Raw genomic sequence first — 15,864 nt, 5'->3', positions numbered from 1 at the left:
CTCCTTAGGGTGCAATCTAATGATGGTGATGAAGAAAACCGATAAAGGGTAATCAGTTGAACAGAGGAGGTCAATTGATGTTATGAGAGTAATTAGGTTATGTGTCTAACCCTAGAACCTCTACATAAGTCTCCTTATATATGCACCTAAGAGGAAACCCTAATTAGTTAGTAAGGGTAATAAGGTCCATCAACAATTACCAACAAATTATTTAATAGGTTGTTATATATTTTGATCTATATAATGTAAATGATTATAATGGCTACTAGATTAAATATAAAATAATATATATTTAATCTTACATTCTCCCACTTAGCCGAGTAATCATTTACTAAGAGTATTAGATAAGCCTGATCAGGAGTTAACACTCATTTTAGCCTTAAACAAGAACTATAGCAGAGAAATACAGCCGTTGAATCATTATGCGACTCAGGGCCCCCATTAGTCATACTATAGCCTTAATTTAAAACCTAATCGTTATGATCAAAATACGCATAAGCGCTTTGTTTGATTTGTAACTTTGTTTGTATATATTCCATTATGCCGGCTTGACATATTCTTAGGGACATACAAAATCAAACTGATGAGGAAAATTAACTAATAGTTAGTCATTCATAGTACGATATGCAGTTGCGCATGGCCGTCAATTAATACCCGTCTATGAGCTCTCTTAATAAGACTTATGGGTAATAGCCCTTCAGTTATAGGATCCTTAAGCATATCATGAATGTATTCGATACAAAACTTAGTTTCCTCAATTCGTTCATAAACGAATAATTAATTGTGTATCGAAACTTAATGCAGCACCTCTTGAACTGTTACTGTTCAAGGAGTCATGGTAGCTGACTTTATCACACTAAGTCTTCAAAATAATAATTATATGGAGTTGATAAACTTATGAGACCACTGATAAATTTCCAACAACATTTAGTGACTATATTATGTCATTATAACTTAGGTTGTTATTATCAGTTTATTATGACTCCTCCATGAGATAGGTTTGTCTGCTGACATAAGGATATACCCGAAATTACATTTTTGTCATCTCTGAATATTACAAAGTTAGAGTAATCAACCGGTTTTAGTTCTCATTTCTTCTTTAAATTGTAGTCTCTCGTTTCATTTAAAGATATTGTAATACTCCATTAGATGCTTCACATTAATCTAGGCATATCTAGTGTGTTGCAATGTAAGTAATATCTAAACGAGTATAGACTTAAATTTACATAAGGCTTCCAATTAATGAAGCGTAAGGAAATAATCTCATTTATCCTATTATCCTCTAAAGGAGAGCAGTATTTTGTTACATATGTAAGGACCCATTTAATGTTAAACTTATGGAACAGAACTAATGTCCCAGTAGGTCTACCTCGGTATGTTATGATATTTATCACTTAAGAGATATCTCTGAGATCTATTATATCAAAGTTTGTGTTAACAATGTTTTAACTTATGTAACATATACCTGTCAAAAGAATATCATCCATATAGACAGGTTTAATTTAGTTGCTCTCACTCATCTTGAGGTAGGTACAATAATCCATTTGATTCTTGATGAAAACAATTACGTTAAGATTTCATCACATTATGATGTTTGCATTAACCCATACATGGATTTTATTGGTTTACAAACAAAGTGTTCTTTAACCTTCAGTTTGGAACTTTCAGGTTGATTTATGAACATGTAAATATGTCAGCCATTTGTTAGGGAAAATTGTTTTAATGTTCATCTAATGTAGCTTTAAACAATTATAAGCTACTAGAACAGTGATGATCCTCAAAGAAATCTTTTATTAGATATGTAATAAAGATTATTTAATAATTTATCTCTTCCTGAGTACAACCTTTGACAATCAATCATGCTTTTGAGTGTCTTAACGCTTATATTAGGATTTGGTTTAGTTATGAACACTCTTAGGTAATTCAATCAAATCCCAAACGTTATACGAACACATAAAATCAGTTCTCCTAGAAAACTGTTTTATTCCATTTAGAAGATTAATTGACATTAATGGCTTAATTTGAAGAGATAGGATCAGTAAACATTTCCAAAATCCATTTCAACTTCAGTTAGGGAGGTTATGTAATCATCAAAGTTAGTAGGCTTTTAAACCTAGATGACCTCCTGAGTTGATTATTGCGTTTTAAAAGTTTCAGTTTTATGGATTAGCTCTTGGTTAGGTTGCTATCATTTTCATTCTAAGTTTGTAAGAGTTGGTGCAGTATGGTGTACAAGAGGTGTAATCAGAGTTAAATTCGGAGTGAAATTTAACGACACTCTTCCCCCCGCCTCTTGTATTCCTTGCAAGTCATGATAAGGACTTTGACTGCTCCTACCGACCTTAGAAATCTTTAGGAACTCAGGATGCTTAGGGTCAATATTTAACGACCAACAAATTCTAATAGAGAAAACAAATTAATGACATCAGTCTTTGTAGTTTCTCTTGTTGAGGAGTATGTTAGTTTAGGTAAGAAATCTAAGTGTGCCCACAATTAAGCAACAATGAAACTTTTGTAAGAGTAACATTAGATTTTAAGGAGACAAGTTATGATAGAACAGTGTCAAGATGGAGCAGTGTCTTGAACAAGAGGTGTAAATTTAGGTAATGTAAAATTTTCACTCCCCCACCTCTTGCAACTATTGCAAGTTATTATTAAGACACTTAATGCTATCACTGATCTTTAATATCTCTAGAACGCTACAAGAGAAGTTTCAATGAGCTATGTGACGTGGGAACCTATCATATATACGTTGGAATTTATTTGATTCCCTTAATGTCCAGATGTCATAAGAAAACTCAGGGACATATCTAATAGAAATCTTATTAAGTACATATATGAATAGATTTCTTCTAAGACCGTGGGCCATACGCGACAAAATTTAAATACAAGTTGATAGTCTTTTAAATGATAAATGAATTATGTCTGAATGTTCCATTTGGAATAAGTTCCACGAATGTCAATGACTTATGATGAACCCATACTTATTCCTTAAGCCAAGTAATATTTAGGGCTTTAACGTCATGATTTAAAATCACTTAGAATGAGATTAGATTAAAAATCATCCTCATTAACCATGTCATGAATTTTGGTTATAATGGATGAAATTTATAAGTTTCATTTTCCTTTTGTCAAATTCTCATTTACATGATAACAAAAGTTGTGAAAATATAAGGTATCATCTAGTTTCATCTTAGTAATGTTTCTATCCAGATATTTAGAACAAATAAAATGAGAGTTTAAGGTAAGTGTGACTTTATGTTGACTATGCAAACCTCACAAGCTTCATAACATTGCTTAATTATGATACCATATTCTGATTAATCTTCAGAATATATATAAGGTATCGAAAAACATTGTTAGAAGACTGCTTATTATGGTTCTTATAGCCTTAACATTTAATTTTGTCACTAACTCTCATGTTAGTTATTTGTTGACTTCTAGTAAGGAAACGTTTAGAACTAGAGTCAACTAATCATGTGTTAATTGGAATATTAAAATTAGCAGACTTAGATATCATTAGGAAGTTACTACCTAATTAACTTATCCAACCGTTCTTTTGAATAATGGATAGTTTCGTTGCTTATGCCTAGTCTAATGGCATAATTATGCAGTGAGCTTTTCCCTTAAAAAACTTTAGAGGTGGAATTAGTACTTGTAATTTGTCTATGGACCTTAGAACAATCTTCTTTTAAAGTTTAAGTGGTTGTAAAGTGAGTAACAACTTATTTTCCAGCTTCAAACATTTATTTCTTTGTACATATGTTGCTTATCAACACACTCGTTATACTTTGGTACTTTTGAGTGTTATAGTTGATTTATAAGGCATCAAATTGTACAAGTGAAAATCTTAGTATGTAATGTACTGGAAAAATGTACTTATTTCCATGCGTAAGCCCTTAACTTTATGGGTCATAGTATTGTACATTATTATGTATTCACATACACCACTTAGCTTTATGGTTTATAATTTTAAATGAAGGCATGCATCTTAGGAGTTCTAGTGATTATTCCACAATAATAGAATAGTCTTAGGAAAGACTTAATCTGGAATAACTTTAGTGATAGCAATTATGTTAGAGAGTTCTTGATTATCATAAGAGACATCATGTTCGATTTGTGCTATTCATCATGCTCTACTTTTCTTCTGTAGTACTTATATCAGAAGAGAGCGGTAGGATTATCGTGTCTTAAGGGATAATCAAAGATTTAATTTAAGAGCTAATCTTATTGAAACGTTAAATAAAGCAAAACATTTTAGGTTTAAGAATTAGAGTGGATGAGATATAGATTTATAGAAGAAAATTACAATGAGTAAAATTATGGGTACTAAAAAATAAGGCAGACGAAATGATCATAAAATTGATGAAAGATCATTGATATAAAGATCATTATGTGAAGAGGTTGTGATATGTCTATTACTAACATCAAAATAATAGACTTAGTTAAAATTCTACTTAAACAAAGACAAATCAGCTTTGGCCAGAAGTGTAATCATTTAAGCATGTGTGCAAAGTAATCGTATCAAATCAGCTTTGGCCAGAGATGAGACAATCACTTTAGTTATGCACTTGTTAAGAATGCTATACATGAATGAATTAAATTAGCTTTGGCCAGAAATTAAGACATTCACGTTTGTAATGCATACTCAACATGGCTTTCGTAATACTTGAACGATAAGTAGATGTATCAAATCAGCTTTGGCCAGAAGTGATACATCAGAAGCTCACCCAAGTAAAGCCATTTTGGTTTTGTAAAACATTATTTGGATTCTGATTAAGTGACTAAGTATTTACAAAAACCAATTATTTAATAGTAAACCACCTGTTAGCGCGGATCCCCGAGCTAAATTTTAGTTCACATTAAACAGCCTGAAGTAATGAGGTTGAGATTTCGAGTTAGTCTTAGATCTCGAATGAGATCTCAACTCAGTTATGAGATCTCAACTCAGTTATGAGATCTCGACTCAGTTATGAGGTCTCGAGTGAGGTCTCGACTCATCTTGAATCATTATGAGGTCTCGACTCATTAAGGTCTCGAGTCGCAACCTCAGTGTCTCGAGTCGTAATCATGGTTTCGACTACTGTGTTTTATGAGATCTCGACTACTTGATAAGGTCTCGAGTCACAACCACGGTCTCGAGTTGTGAAGATTGAATCCCTTAGTCGAAACCTCAGTGGTCTCGAGTCGAAATCGTTATCTCGAGTCGAAACCATTGTCTCGAGTTGTAAAGATTTGAGAACCCTTATGATTTCGAGTCGAGACCTTGTGGTCTTGAGTCGAGATCTTGGTCTCGGGTCGTTAAAAGGATGATCTCGAAACCCCTGTTAACAGCTGTTGTTGTGAAAACGTAACTGAAAATTTGAATTCTTAGGGATTTTGAGATATGGTTTCCTGTTGAGTAAATTACAAGTTTTGTCCTTTATGTTTATACCATTTTGCAGGCAGTGCCCTTTAGCGCAAAACTTGGCAAGTTTTATACTTTATGTTTTAAAATCTTGCATGTTTTAACCTTTAGACCAAACTCAGTTAATTTTTTCTGTTAAATCAAATCATGTGCAAAGCACATGAGGGTATAATTGTCTTTTTACCCCTTTACCTTTCTCTTTCTCTTTCTCTTTATGGCTTGTAGAAACTCCCATCAATGAAACCCTAACCCTAACCAAACACCCACGCACCACCGTCCACCACATTCACCATCATAACCGTCACCGTTTCAGATCCAAACCCACCACCGTCCCTTGTTCAGATCACAACGAACCACCAACAAAACCCGCCACCGTCTCGAATCCGGTGAAACCCAACCGCCACCATTTATCCATTACAGATCTAAGCTTGTGATAGAGATAGAGAAGATGAAAGGGGTTGTTTAGCGGTGAATGTCCAGTGTGATTATCTTCAATTTCTTTAGAGAGTATTCTTGATTTTTGTTTACTGCATATGCTGTGCAGTTTTCTCCTTTTTTCAATTTGATAAACTGAGTTCTGAATTCATTCAATTCGACTATTTATTCAACTATTTTTTTGGAGGAATGTCTTTTATTGAGTTATATTTTCCACATTGTGACTCACAAATGAGCTGAACGGAACGGTCAACAGAAGTCAGAAACCTCTGGATTCTACTTGGTTTTTCTTTATCTGATTACTTTAACAAAATACTATTATGGAGGCCCAATGATGCTGACTGAGCTAATTCTGGAGTTTGAAAATATTGTTTTTGTTAGAAGTTGTTGGTAAGAACATTAGAAAGATCACGGGGAACAAGGACTGTGTGTGGAACTGGAAGGAAATAGTACTTCACTGTTTCATGTCTCACCATTTCTATTGATTTTTTGAAACGACGTAGATTAGCAATGGGATGTGGCTTTTGTGGTTACTAAAATATGTGTTGATCAACTGGTGAGTATTGCAAGAATTGTGATGGTGGTTATGTAAGTTTGATGAATGATAATAATTTTTCAAGCACTTGAATCTGATCGTGTATGAATAAATTTAGGGGTTGGTGAGGGTTATAAATGGGGGAATAGAAAGGGTTGAGAGGGAAATTACCATTTTACCCTCATGTGCATTGCACATAACACTTTTTAACTGAGATTTCTAACCAGGTTTGGTATAAAGGACAAAACATGTAACATTTTGAAAGGTTAAGGACACCGCCTGTAAACTTTTGGCCAAAAGGACAGCGTCCGCAATTTGATGTAAACATAAAGGACAAAACTTGTAATTTACTCGTTTCCTGTTTTAGTGATGATCTAGTTTCATCAAATATTTCGAAAATTTTATCTGTTGATCTAATAACAGTTTTTCAAAAATTTTTAATAGTTAAAACAGATCAAAACATGGAAAACCCCTCAATAATCCAAATCATATTCCAAAACATAAAGGAATTTCGAATTTTCTAAGAACACATGATGAACCCTAAAAAATAAAACATGATTCTGGAACCCGAAACCTGAAAAATTAATGTTTTTATACAGATTTCGGACATAAAAATTAACCCATTTGATTTCGGGTCACATGATTAACCAACTTAGTCTTTCAAAATAGTGACTTCGCCAACATTAAAGGGACTCGAAACCAGCTGTTATGGTTTATTAAGTTTTCAAAACTCTGTTTTCCAGATTTCAATCCCAGAATAATGGATAGGAAAACAGAACTGATTAATCAACATATGCTCTGATACCACATGTTGATCAGTTCTGTTTAGACATAATGGAAAACATGAAAACATACCTTTGATTGCATCAGTACAAGCCAACAGAGAATCCAGATGGAGATGCAGCAACAGTGTTTGACATGATTGTCAGCTTGGTCTGGTTCCTCCTTAGGGTGCAATCTAATGATGGTGATGAGGAAAACCGATAAAGGGTAATCGGTTGAGGAGAGGAGGTCGATTGATGTTATGAGAGTAATTAGGTTATGTGTCTAACCCTAGAACCTCTACATAAGTCTCCTTATATATGCACCCAAGAGGAAACCCTAATTAGTTTTTTTTTTTAATGGCTAACGTTACTCTCCCAAGCTCTTATATTTACAAATAACTCACCCTTGCTTGGGATTGAACCCAAGACCTCCCACTAAGAGGCAATAGCCTCTACCAAGTGAGCTAGCCCCACTTGGCGGAAACCCTAATTAGTTAATAAGGGTAATAAGGCTCATCAACAACTACCAACTAATTATTTAATAGGTTGTTATATATTTTGATCTATATAACGTAAATGATTATAAGGGCTACTAAATTAAATATAAAATAATATATATTTAATCTTACAAATATAACATGCACTAAACTGTGTAATTATTCTTCAGCAAATAAGACATTTAACCAAGATCTTTAAAACCAATAACTATAAGAAATGAAACTAGATGTCCTCAGCAAAGTAAGATTTGATGAGCTCCGTGCAGCCAGCTAAGGGGGTTGTCTTCAAGAAGCCCATTGCATTTGCATAACGAGCATTTTGGTTCATCCCATTGTTGCGGGTAAGGATGACGGTGGCTCGGTTACGACCAATGTTAGGCTCCTTACATTCAGGGTCAGGGCTGCTCACAAGGGTGCACTCGCATTTCTGATCGCCATGATCGCTGTTAACTGTCATCTCGTAGGTTCCAGACGCGTCGGTCACCGCTTCTAAGGTGTACCTCAGGTTTAGTGAGTCCCTGTCTCTGCATTCTACCTTAACCTTTGCACCTGCATTTTACAAATGTATACAGTTTCATTAAGCCTTCACAAAATTCGAACCCCACAAGTAGTAGGGTGTAAAAAGGCAAATTCACTCATGAGCTACTCGATATTGGCTCATGAAAAGCCTAAATCGGGTCATTCTTAAACAAGCTCGAGCTTGAAAAAGGCTTGTTAAATAAATGATCCTGAACCTAAGCTCGATATTCACTTATCGAGGTCAAGCTAGCTTGCGAGTCTAAACCAGCCTTATATTTATAAGATTCTTAGTTAAAATATTAAATGTATATTTTTATAATAATTATTATACATTATACTAGTAATACTACTATGATAAACTAAAATAGTTTATTATATATGTATATACAGGCGGAGGTTAACGTATAATATTCCTTAACGTACGAGCGTACGAGATGAAATTACGCAAGTTATAAAACTCAAAACCCTGATCACGCATGTTGAACAACATAATCACGCATATTGAAAAAAGCATAATCACACATGTCACACAAACATAAACTCGGAACACTTGTTTCTCCGGACATGATAAATTCGGAAGACTTCACAAACTCGGAATCTTCATTCTTTCAAAATGCGTAATTATGTTTTCAACATGTGTAATTTCACAGCGTATGCTCGTATGTTAAGCAATATTGTATTTTACACTTTCACTATATATATATATATATGTGTGTGTGCGTATATATATATATATAAATTAGCTGATAAATAATAAACAAATCTTCTTTTTAGAAAATAAAGTTCAAAACGAGCCAAGCTCAAGATCTCATAACTTAAACAAGTTGAACTCGAGCCCAAACTCTCGTAACTAAACAAGCCGATTTCAAGCTCAGGCTTGGCAAGGCTCGTTTACACCCTAGAAGATATTTTGAGGTAAAATTTGCTACAAACATGGAAACAAAGTTAATGATATCCGGTTAATAAGATGAAGATACAAACCAGCCAAGTATTTGGTGACAGATGTTTCGAATCCTGCACGGCAAGTGTCGCAGTAGACGCGACCTTTGAGGCGGAATGGACTATCGGTGAGTGTGGCCGCGATGGAAAGCGCGGGAAGAAGGCAGAGAGCGAAGATGACCAGCAGTTTCACCATTGTTAAATGATGGGTTGAAGAGAAATGAAGTATGATTGATGGAGTTGGGAATAGGTAGGACTATATATATAGTGTTGGATATATATTTGAATGTAGATGAGCAAAGTGAGATCTGATCACGTGCCATGCATGTGTGCTAGACATTTGTATTCAATGAAACCGAATCATGCGGCACTTGCTTCGTTTATTACAAGGAGGGAAACGCCTTAGGGTGTAAGGGGTGAGTCCCCCCTCTAACACATAACCAACCACAAAGTGCCATGTCAACTCCCCTCTAACACTCCCCTAATACCCATTTTTGATGACGGCACTCCCCTATTAGGTGAGTTCGGTTTTTTTTTTTTTTTATAAAATTATGGATGTTTATAAATTAAATAAAAGACATTTCATTAAATTTAAAAAAAATACATTCAAATAGAAAATAAAAAACACATTCAAAGTAGAAAATAAAAAACACATTCAAAGTAGAAAATAAAAATTACATTAAAACTAGAAAATTAAAATTTTAGAAATCGCATGGCCACCCGTACTTGTTAGCGATTTCTCGCTTTCGGGCGAGGATGAACGGCAACATACTTGGCGGAACATCGTCGTGCGGCTTAAGGAATGTTTTCATATCTCGATCGTAATTGTAGTTTTTCATCGTCTCGAGTTGTGCCGATATGAGCTCGCGAGCCTCCGACTCTCTTTTTTTCCTCAATTCGATCGCCTCCAATTCTACCGCTTGCTTCGCTTCTTTCATGGCGGTGTACACTTTGAATTGTGCCGCCAACTCGGCCGAGCTTCCCTCGGACGATGTAGCTTGACGCTTGTCTCGCCGTTGTGCTCTTTGTGGCGAGGGATCTTCGTTCATATCCGGTATCGAAAGGTCCACGTCAACGGGCTTTCTTTTATGTGCCGAACCTTCACCTTCCTCACCCATCAATGGGACTTGGGCCCATTTCTCGTGTCTTCGAACGACCTCCCACGCCTCGATGTGTTGAAAACCGCTTGGAAATCTTTCTTTAAATTCTTTTAACGCGACTTTCATCACGTCGAGATCCTTACATCCGCTTCCTCGTGTGCGATCCTACATGTTATAAAATAAAAAAAAAATTAAAAAGTGTTAAAAAAGTATGAACTTAGAAAAAAAATTAAAAATATACAATGTTAAAAAAAATATAATTTTTACCGCTTGTTGGTATAGGCCGTTGAAAAAGTTTATTTTCGCCATCATCGGGTTCCATTTAGACCGCACTTGATGAACGGTCCGGTTACTTCCACCGATAGTTTTGTTAAAATGCTCTAAAATTTTACGCCAAAAACTTTCGCGATTTTGTTGATTGCCCTTTTTTTTGTTGGTAGAACAATGTACCCACGCCTTCGCCAACGCCTCTTCTTGGTCCTTTGTCCATTTTTCGCTCACCGTTTTCCCTTTTTTTTCCCGAGCGTCATCTTCTTCGTTGCCCGCGTCTTCATCCACATTATATTCATCTTCCTCGTCGTCGTCGCCCAAATTTTGAGTTTCGGGCACTACCTCATCGTCCTCGTCGTCGTGAATAGGTAGTGGACGTTCGACATTTCCTCGTGTAGAAGGAACTTGTGGAGAACGATAAGCATATGGGTCGAAGGCGGGGGATTGAGGAGGAGCGTCCATTGATAACAAATTTTGAAAATAGCCGAAATTGGGTTGTTGGGTGTTGTAGAACGAGGGGTGTGTAGGTTGTTGGAAAAAAAAACGGGGGTTGTGAAGTGTATCCGAAAGGGGGTTGTGGTTGAGCATTTGCACCGCTCGAACCATCTCGAGACGGTTTCGAGACCCGTCCCTTAGTTTTTTTCTTGGCCTCGCGGGGTTGGTTCTCCATTGCTCGGTGTAAAGGGGGTGTGGTTTGAGAGTATAAAAAAATAAAAAGTGAAGTGGGTGTGGTTGGAGAGTTTAAAAATGTGTGAGAATGAGATGGTTTGAGTATAAAAAAATGGTGAGAATGAGATGGTTATTTATATTAGTTTAAAAAAAGTGAATTTTTTTTTAATAAAATCCGACCGTTGAAAATCAGACCGTTCCTCAAATCTCGTGCCTTTTCACGCGGTGAGTCCACACCCAAACCACACCCCGATTCGGGACCCCGCAGTGATGGCGGCGGTGTTCCCGATCGGGGAAACCCTTCACCGATACCCTTCCCCGCTTACACCCCGTACACCCTTATATGTTGTAGTATACACTAGGGATCGAATATCTATCTACTTAATAGTTTTTTAGATTCTTAATACACTTTATTTATGTTATTACCTTATATATTTTTTTTTCGAATGATAAATTTAAATCACTGACGGACCAATAGAACATCATTGTGTCTAGTGGCGGACTTATAGTACAAATAGGGGTAGCACGGGCTACCCCTCAACCCCGTCTCCGTAGTGTAAAAATACCCCTTAACTCCATTTTCGTAGTGTAAAAATACCTTTCAACTCCGTTTCTGTTATACAAATGATACCCCTAATCCTAAAAAAAAAAATTAGGATACCTCTAACTTTTTGGGCCAGTTCCGCCACTGATTGTGTCACTAACGGAACCATCTGATCATATTCATCTCCACTAGGCAATAATGCCTATAAACCAATTCAGCGGGAAACTCAATAAATCTGGGAAAACCCCCCTTGTGGGAATCGAATTCAGGACCTAATGATCCTTAAGCCTTATCCCACCCTAAGATGCCACTAGGCTATAATGCCAAAGGCTTAATATGTTATATAAACTATAATAATTTTTTCAAAGAACTAGTGTTATTAAATCCGCGCGTTGCGCGGTGGGTGGGTATCAGTTCGTTTAATTACAGTACTCACATTCGTTATAGCAACCAATAGAGAAAAAAAATCATGATATGACTAAAAATATACCAACACAGTGGGAATTTGATCGGTATCGGTTTATTTTGTTACGTCACCTACACTAATTACAGCAACCCATAGAGAAAAAAAATCTTGATATGATCAAAAAATACTGACACGTGAATTACATCGAGAAAAAAACAAACGCAAGTTACATAAAACTCCGGGGTATGGGGTATGGGGCGGGGGTTGGGTACAAACGCCCACGTCACCACCCCGGGTGAGCTTGGGTTTCGGCGTGGCCCCTTAGGCGGGGGTTTCAGCCCGAGCGTTGGGCGGGGCTACGGACATGACATGGCGGAACCTCGTTGGCCAAGAGCACTAGCCCTTTGAAATTGGTTTTTTTTCCACGCCACCCCAGCCACGCCCCACCATACCCCTTTGAAATTGGCTTTCGGTCTTGGGTGCCACATACTCCACGTGTCGCACCATGCCCCCAACCCACGCCCCACCGTACGCCACGGTCTAAGATATATAAAAGAACTAGATAATACATGTAAAAAACCATAACACATGTAAAAAACCACTAGTATCCACATATAAAGAAAGCTTAAAAGCAATTTATGTTTTACTGTTCATTCACTTTATGTTTTATTAGTATACAATACAATGTATTAATATGCTTACATAATAGCTAAAATGAAATGATGCAATTAAGTTAAACATGAGAATATGTGCTAAAGATCAACATTTCGAGCTTCAAATAATTCTCAGACTAATGCTTTAAATCAGAATAAAAAGGCAGTCAAGCAGAGAATCTTTTAGTTTTGGTTTCTGGGTTTCTGTTAAAATATCAAGTGGTAAAATTAGCATGGACGCATGCTAATAATTTGGGAGTGGGCTTATTAATTAATTAGTCCGTGGGCTCGGCTACGTAAATGGGTTGCTAACTTGCTATACTTGAGGCATGGGCATGGGCCTAAGTGACTGGGCTACAATTAAAATTTATATGTGTTAGGCTATGAGTTGAAGTGGTGTGGGCCCAGAAGAGAGAAAAAGCCCGCTGAAAAATTAAGAGGAAAAACGCAAACAACAGTTTTAGGTAGAGGTGCACAAATTGGGTTTTCGTTAATACCCGGTTTCGGGTATGGAAATCGGGTATTAAAAGAAATCAGGTAGGGTTCGGGTACGAGTATTGAAGAGAAAATTCATACCCTATGTACCCGGGTAGGGTATAATCGGGTTCGGGTATAACCGGGCATTAATACCCGATTTTAAAAACTATGTTTTTTTTTATTTTACATAAAAATAAATGCATTTAGAAATTAAATTTGGTTTGTAATTTGTAAAAGTGATTAAAAACAAATTACAATAACATAAATTCACTCAAATACAAATTATTTGTTGAGTAAATTACAAGTTTTGTCCTTTATGTTTACATCAAATTGCAGGCGATGTCCTTTTGGCCAAAAGTTTACAGGCGGTGTCCTTAACCTTCCAAAATCTTGCACGTTTTGTCCTTTAGGCCAAACCTGGTTAGAAGTCTCAGTTAATTTTTGTCATGTGCATCGCACATGAGGGTACAATGGTCTTTTTCCCTCTCTACCCTTTCTATTTCCCCATTTATAACCCTCAACAACTTCAGCCTGTTCCTAATTACATTATCAAAACGTTGTCTCTCATCTTTCAGCCAAATCACCATCCATTAAACTTATTGCTTTTAGATCCTTAAGTTCGCTGATTTTAATCAAATCTGACTTGAAATTCACCATCTTAGATTCATATATGTGCAAATAAAACATGTATTTAGACAAAATTTATACACCTTCAGCAACAATCTTACAAATAAGTAATCAGGAAACGAGTATCTCTTAGTTCCGGTGACCTGAAATTAATCTATACACCTTTTCAAGTTCAAAATCGATACAGCTTTTGCTATAAACGTCTACGTTATTTTTTTGGGTTTTCACCTCAAAAGTTATGCTGTATCACAAAGCTATTTCGATCGACTTTTCAGGTCAAATGAGCTTCTTTTCAAGCCCGAAATTGATACTCGGTTCCCCACAAATATCCAATCCAACCGTTGCATTTCTCTCAAGACCTCAAGAAAACACCTATCTATTTTAAGTCAAAAGTTTAGTCTTAAGAAGTGCAAGCAATATCTCTAGCCCGACTACACATAAAGCTTCACATAGAACATAGGTTTCAATATAAAAGGCAGAAAAAACGAGCCTTCATGTTTTCGCGACAATCTTACAAATCAAATAAATGAGTATGCTCACCTGTCAACATTCTACATGATTCATCTTCACCAAAGTTTTAGTCTTTGAACAAAGAACCAACCCTGCAAATGAGTATCTCTTAGACTCCGGTGACCTGAAATTAATCATCGATCCAACAGATCTTAGAATCCCTATGTTGTGAGAAAAGAATGATGAAGAAGAAGAGGGAAAAGGAATACGAGGGCTGGTTTTTTGATAGAGATTAATTGAAGGGTTGGTGAGGGTTATAAAGGGGGGAAATAGAAAGGGTTGAGAGGAAAAAGACCATTCTACCTTCATGTGCATTGCACATGATAAGAGTTAACTAAGATTTCTAATCAGGTTTGTTCTAAAGGACAAAACATGTAAGATTTTGGAAGGTTAAGGACACCGCCTGTAAACTTTTGGCCAAAAGGACAGCGCCTGCAATTTGATGTAAACATAAAGGACAAAACTTGTAATTTACTCTTATTTGTTTTATAATATATGAACTTTTAAAAACTTAAATATAAAAGTTGCAAAGTAAACATAAAAAATATACCTTAAAAATTCGGGTATTAAAAAAAACCGGTATCGGGTATAGGCTATGACCGGTTCCGGGTGTTTTCGGGTATAAATCGGGTACGGTTTCGGTTACGGGTATTGAGCTCAAAATGTATACCCTATTCATACCCTATGGGTAGGGTAGGGTCGGGTTCGGTTACGGGTATACAATACCCGGGTACAAAAATAACCGATTTCGTGTTTTTTTTATCGGGTCCGGTTCTAGGTACAGGTTTTTTGTGCACCTCTAGTTTTAGGGTTGGTTTTCTGGTCGGTGGCTAACACATCAAGGAAGAAGTGTTGTTGGCGACTGTCTTGTTATGCGTGAATCGAGACAGGAAACAAGAAGCATCGGAGGCTAGTATTAAGACCCATGTGTTGTACCAGTGGTGTAAAAGAGTGAAAAAAAATTAATGTTGAAATGTTACGTTAAGATTGCACGTCGAAAAGGGTGCTTATAAAATACATAACCTGCCAGTGAGTGGTTACGTGGAATGTCTATAAAAAAATATAAGACACTGATAAAAATAAGCGCGTATAATATAACCATTTAATAATTATGCAACAAATAACTTAACATGATTGCGTGACAACAGGTGAGATCTAACACGCCATATTCACTAACCCGTATATTTTTATATTTTAGAACCCAGGTTCCCCACTTGAAAGTTGAAACACTAACTATTTAAAAAAAATCTATTTGTTGGTCTAGCGTAATGTAGTTAGTCCTAGTCTCCTAGAGCATATAGCAATGGACTTGTAGACGGTGACCATATTACGAGTCCGATCCAATGGGCTCATGCCCATTTCCATTTGGTTCAATACGGTTAGTTCACTTTCTCTCCTACAAAAAAATAGTTTGCCTCATCCATTAAGATCTTCGTCCTTCTTCTAGCTTCTCCCATCTAGAAATGCATCTTCTATACATTACTTGTGTTTGGATTAAGCATAAGACTTTTA

General features: G+C 36.2%; 2 protein-coding genes across 3 annotated transcripts; both read right to left on the bottom strand.

The window, feature by feature from the left end:
- Positions 1–7,734: 7,734 nt before the first annotated feature.
- On the bottom strand, positions 7,735–9,319 carry LOC110910836 (protein DOWNSTREAM OF FLC). Its single transcript, XM_022155419.2, has 2 exons — positions 9,139–9,319; positions 7,735–8,187 (listed from the first exon to the last, which is right to left on the bottom strand). The coding sequence occupies exons 1-2, from the start codon at positions 9,290–9,292 to the stop codon at positions 7,862–7,864; spliced, it is 480 nt and encodes a 159-aa protein (XP_022011111.1). The 5' UTR covers positions 9,293–9,319; the 3' UTR covers positions 7,735–7,861.
- Positions 9,320–9,681: 362 nt separating this feature from the next.
- LOC110914827 lies at positions 9,682–14,568 on the bottom strand. Of its 2 annotated transcripts, XM_035984163.1 has the most exons (3): positions 14,383–14,568; positions 10,464–14,218; positions 9,682–10,361 (listed from the first exon to the last, which is right to left on the bottom strand). In XM_035984163.1, the coding sequence occupies exons 2-3, from the start codon at positions 11,070–11,072 to the stop codon at positions 9,798–9,800; spliced, it is 1,173 nt and encodes a 390-aa protein (XP_035840056.1). In that variant the 5' UTR covers positions 11,073–14,218; positions 14,383–14,568; the 3' UTR covers positions 9,682–9,797. The 2 variants fall into 2 exon arrangements, with proteins under 2 accessions (XP_035840056.1, XP_035840055.1); XM_035984162.1 differs by having other exon boundaries at positions 10,464–14,568.
- Positions 14,569–15,864: the final 1,296 nt, after the last annotated feature.

Source organism: Helianthus annuus, chromosome 15, assembly GCF_002127325.2.
Source record: "Helianthus annuus cultivar XRQ/B chromosome 15, HanXRQr2.0-SUNRISE, whole genome shotgun sequence".
NCBI classification, from domain to species: Eukaryota; Viridiplantae; Streptophyta; class Magnoliopsida; order Asterales; family Asteraceae; genus Helianthus; species Helianthus annuus.
This window is presented reverse-complemented; position numbering and strand designations above follow the sequence as displayed.

Coding starts and splice junctions, on each gene's coding strand:
- LOC110910836 (XM_022155419.2), bottom strand. CDS start 9,292: ATGGTGAAACTGCTGGTCATCTTCGCTCTCTGCCTTCTTCCCGCGCTT. Junction 8,188..9,138: donor TGTCACCAAATACTTGGCTG/GTTTGTATCTTC, acceptor TGTAAAATGCAG/GTGCAAAGGTTAAGGTAGAA.
- LOC110914827 (XM_035984162.1), bottom strand. CDS start 11,072: ATGGTTCGAGCGGTGCAAATGCTCAACCACAACCCCCTTTCGGATACA. Junction 10,362..10,463: donor ACGGCCTATACCAACAAGCG/GTAAAAATTATA, acceptor TATAACATGTAG/GATCGCACACGAGGAAGCGG.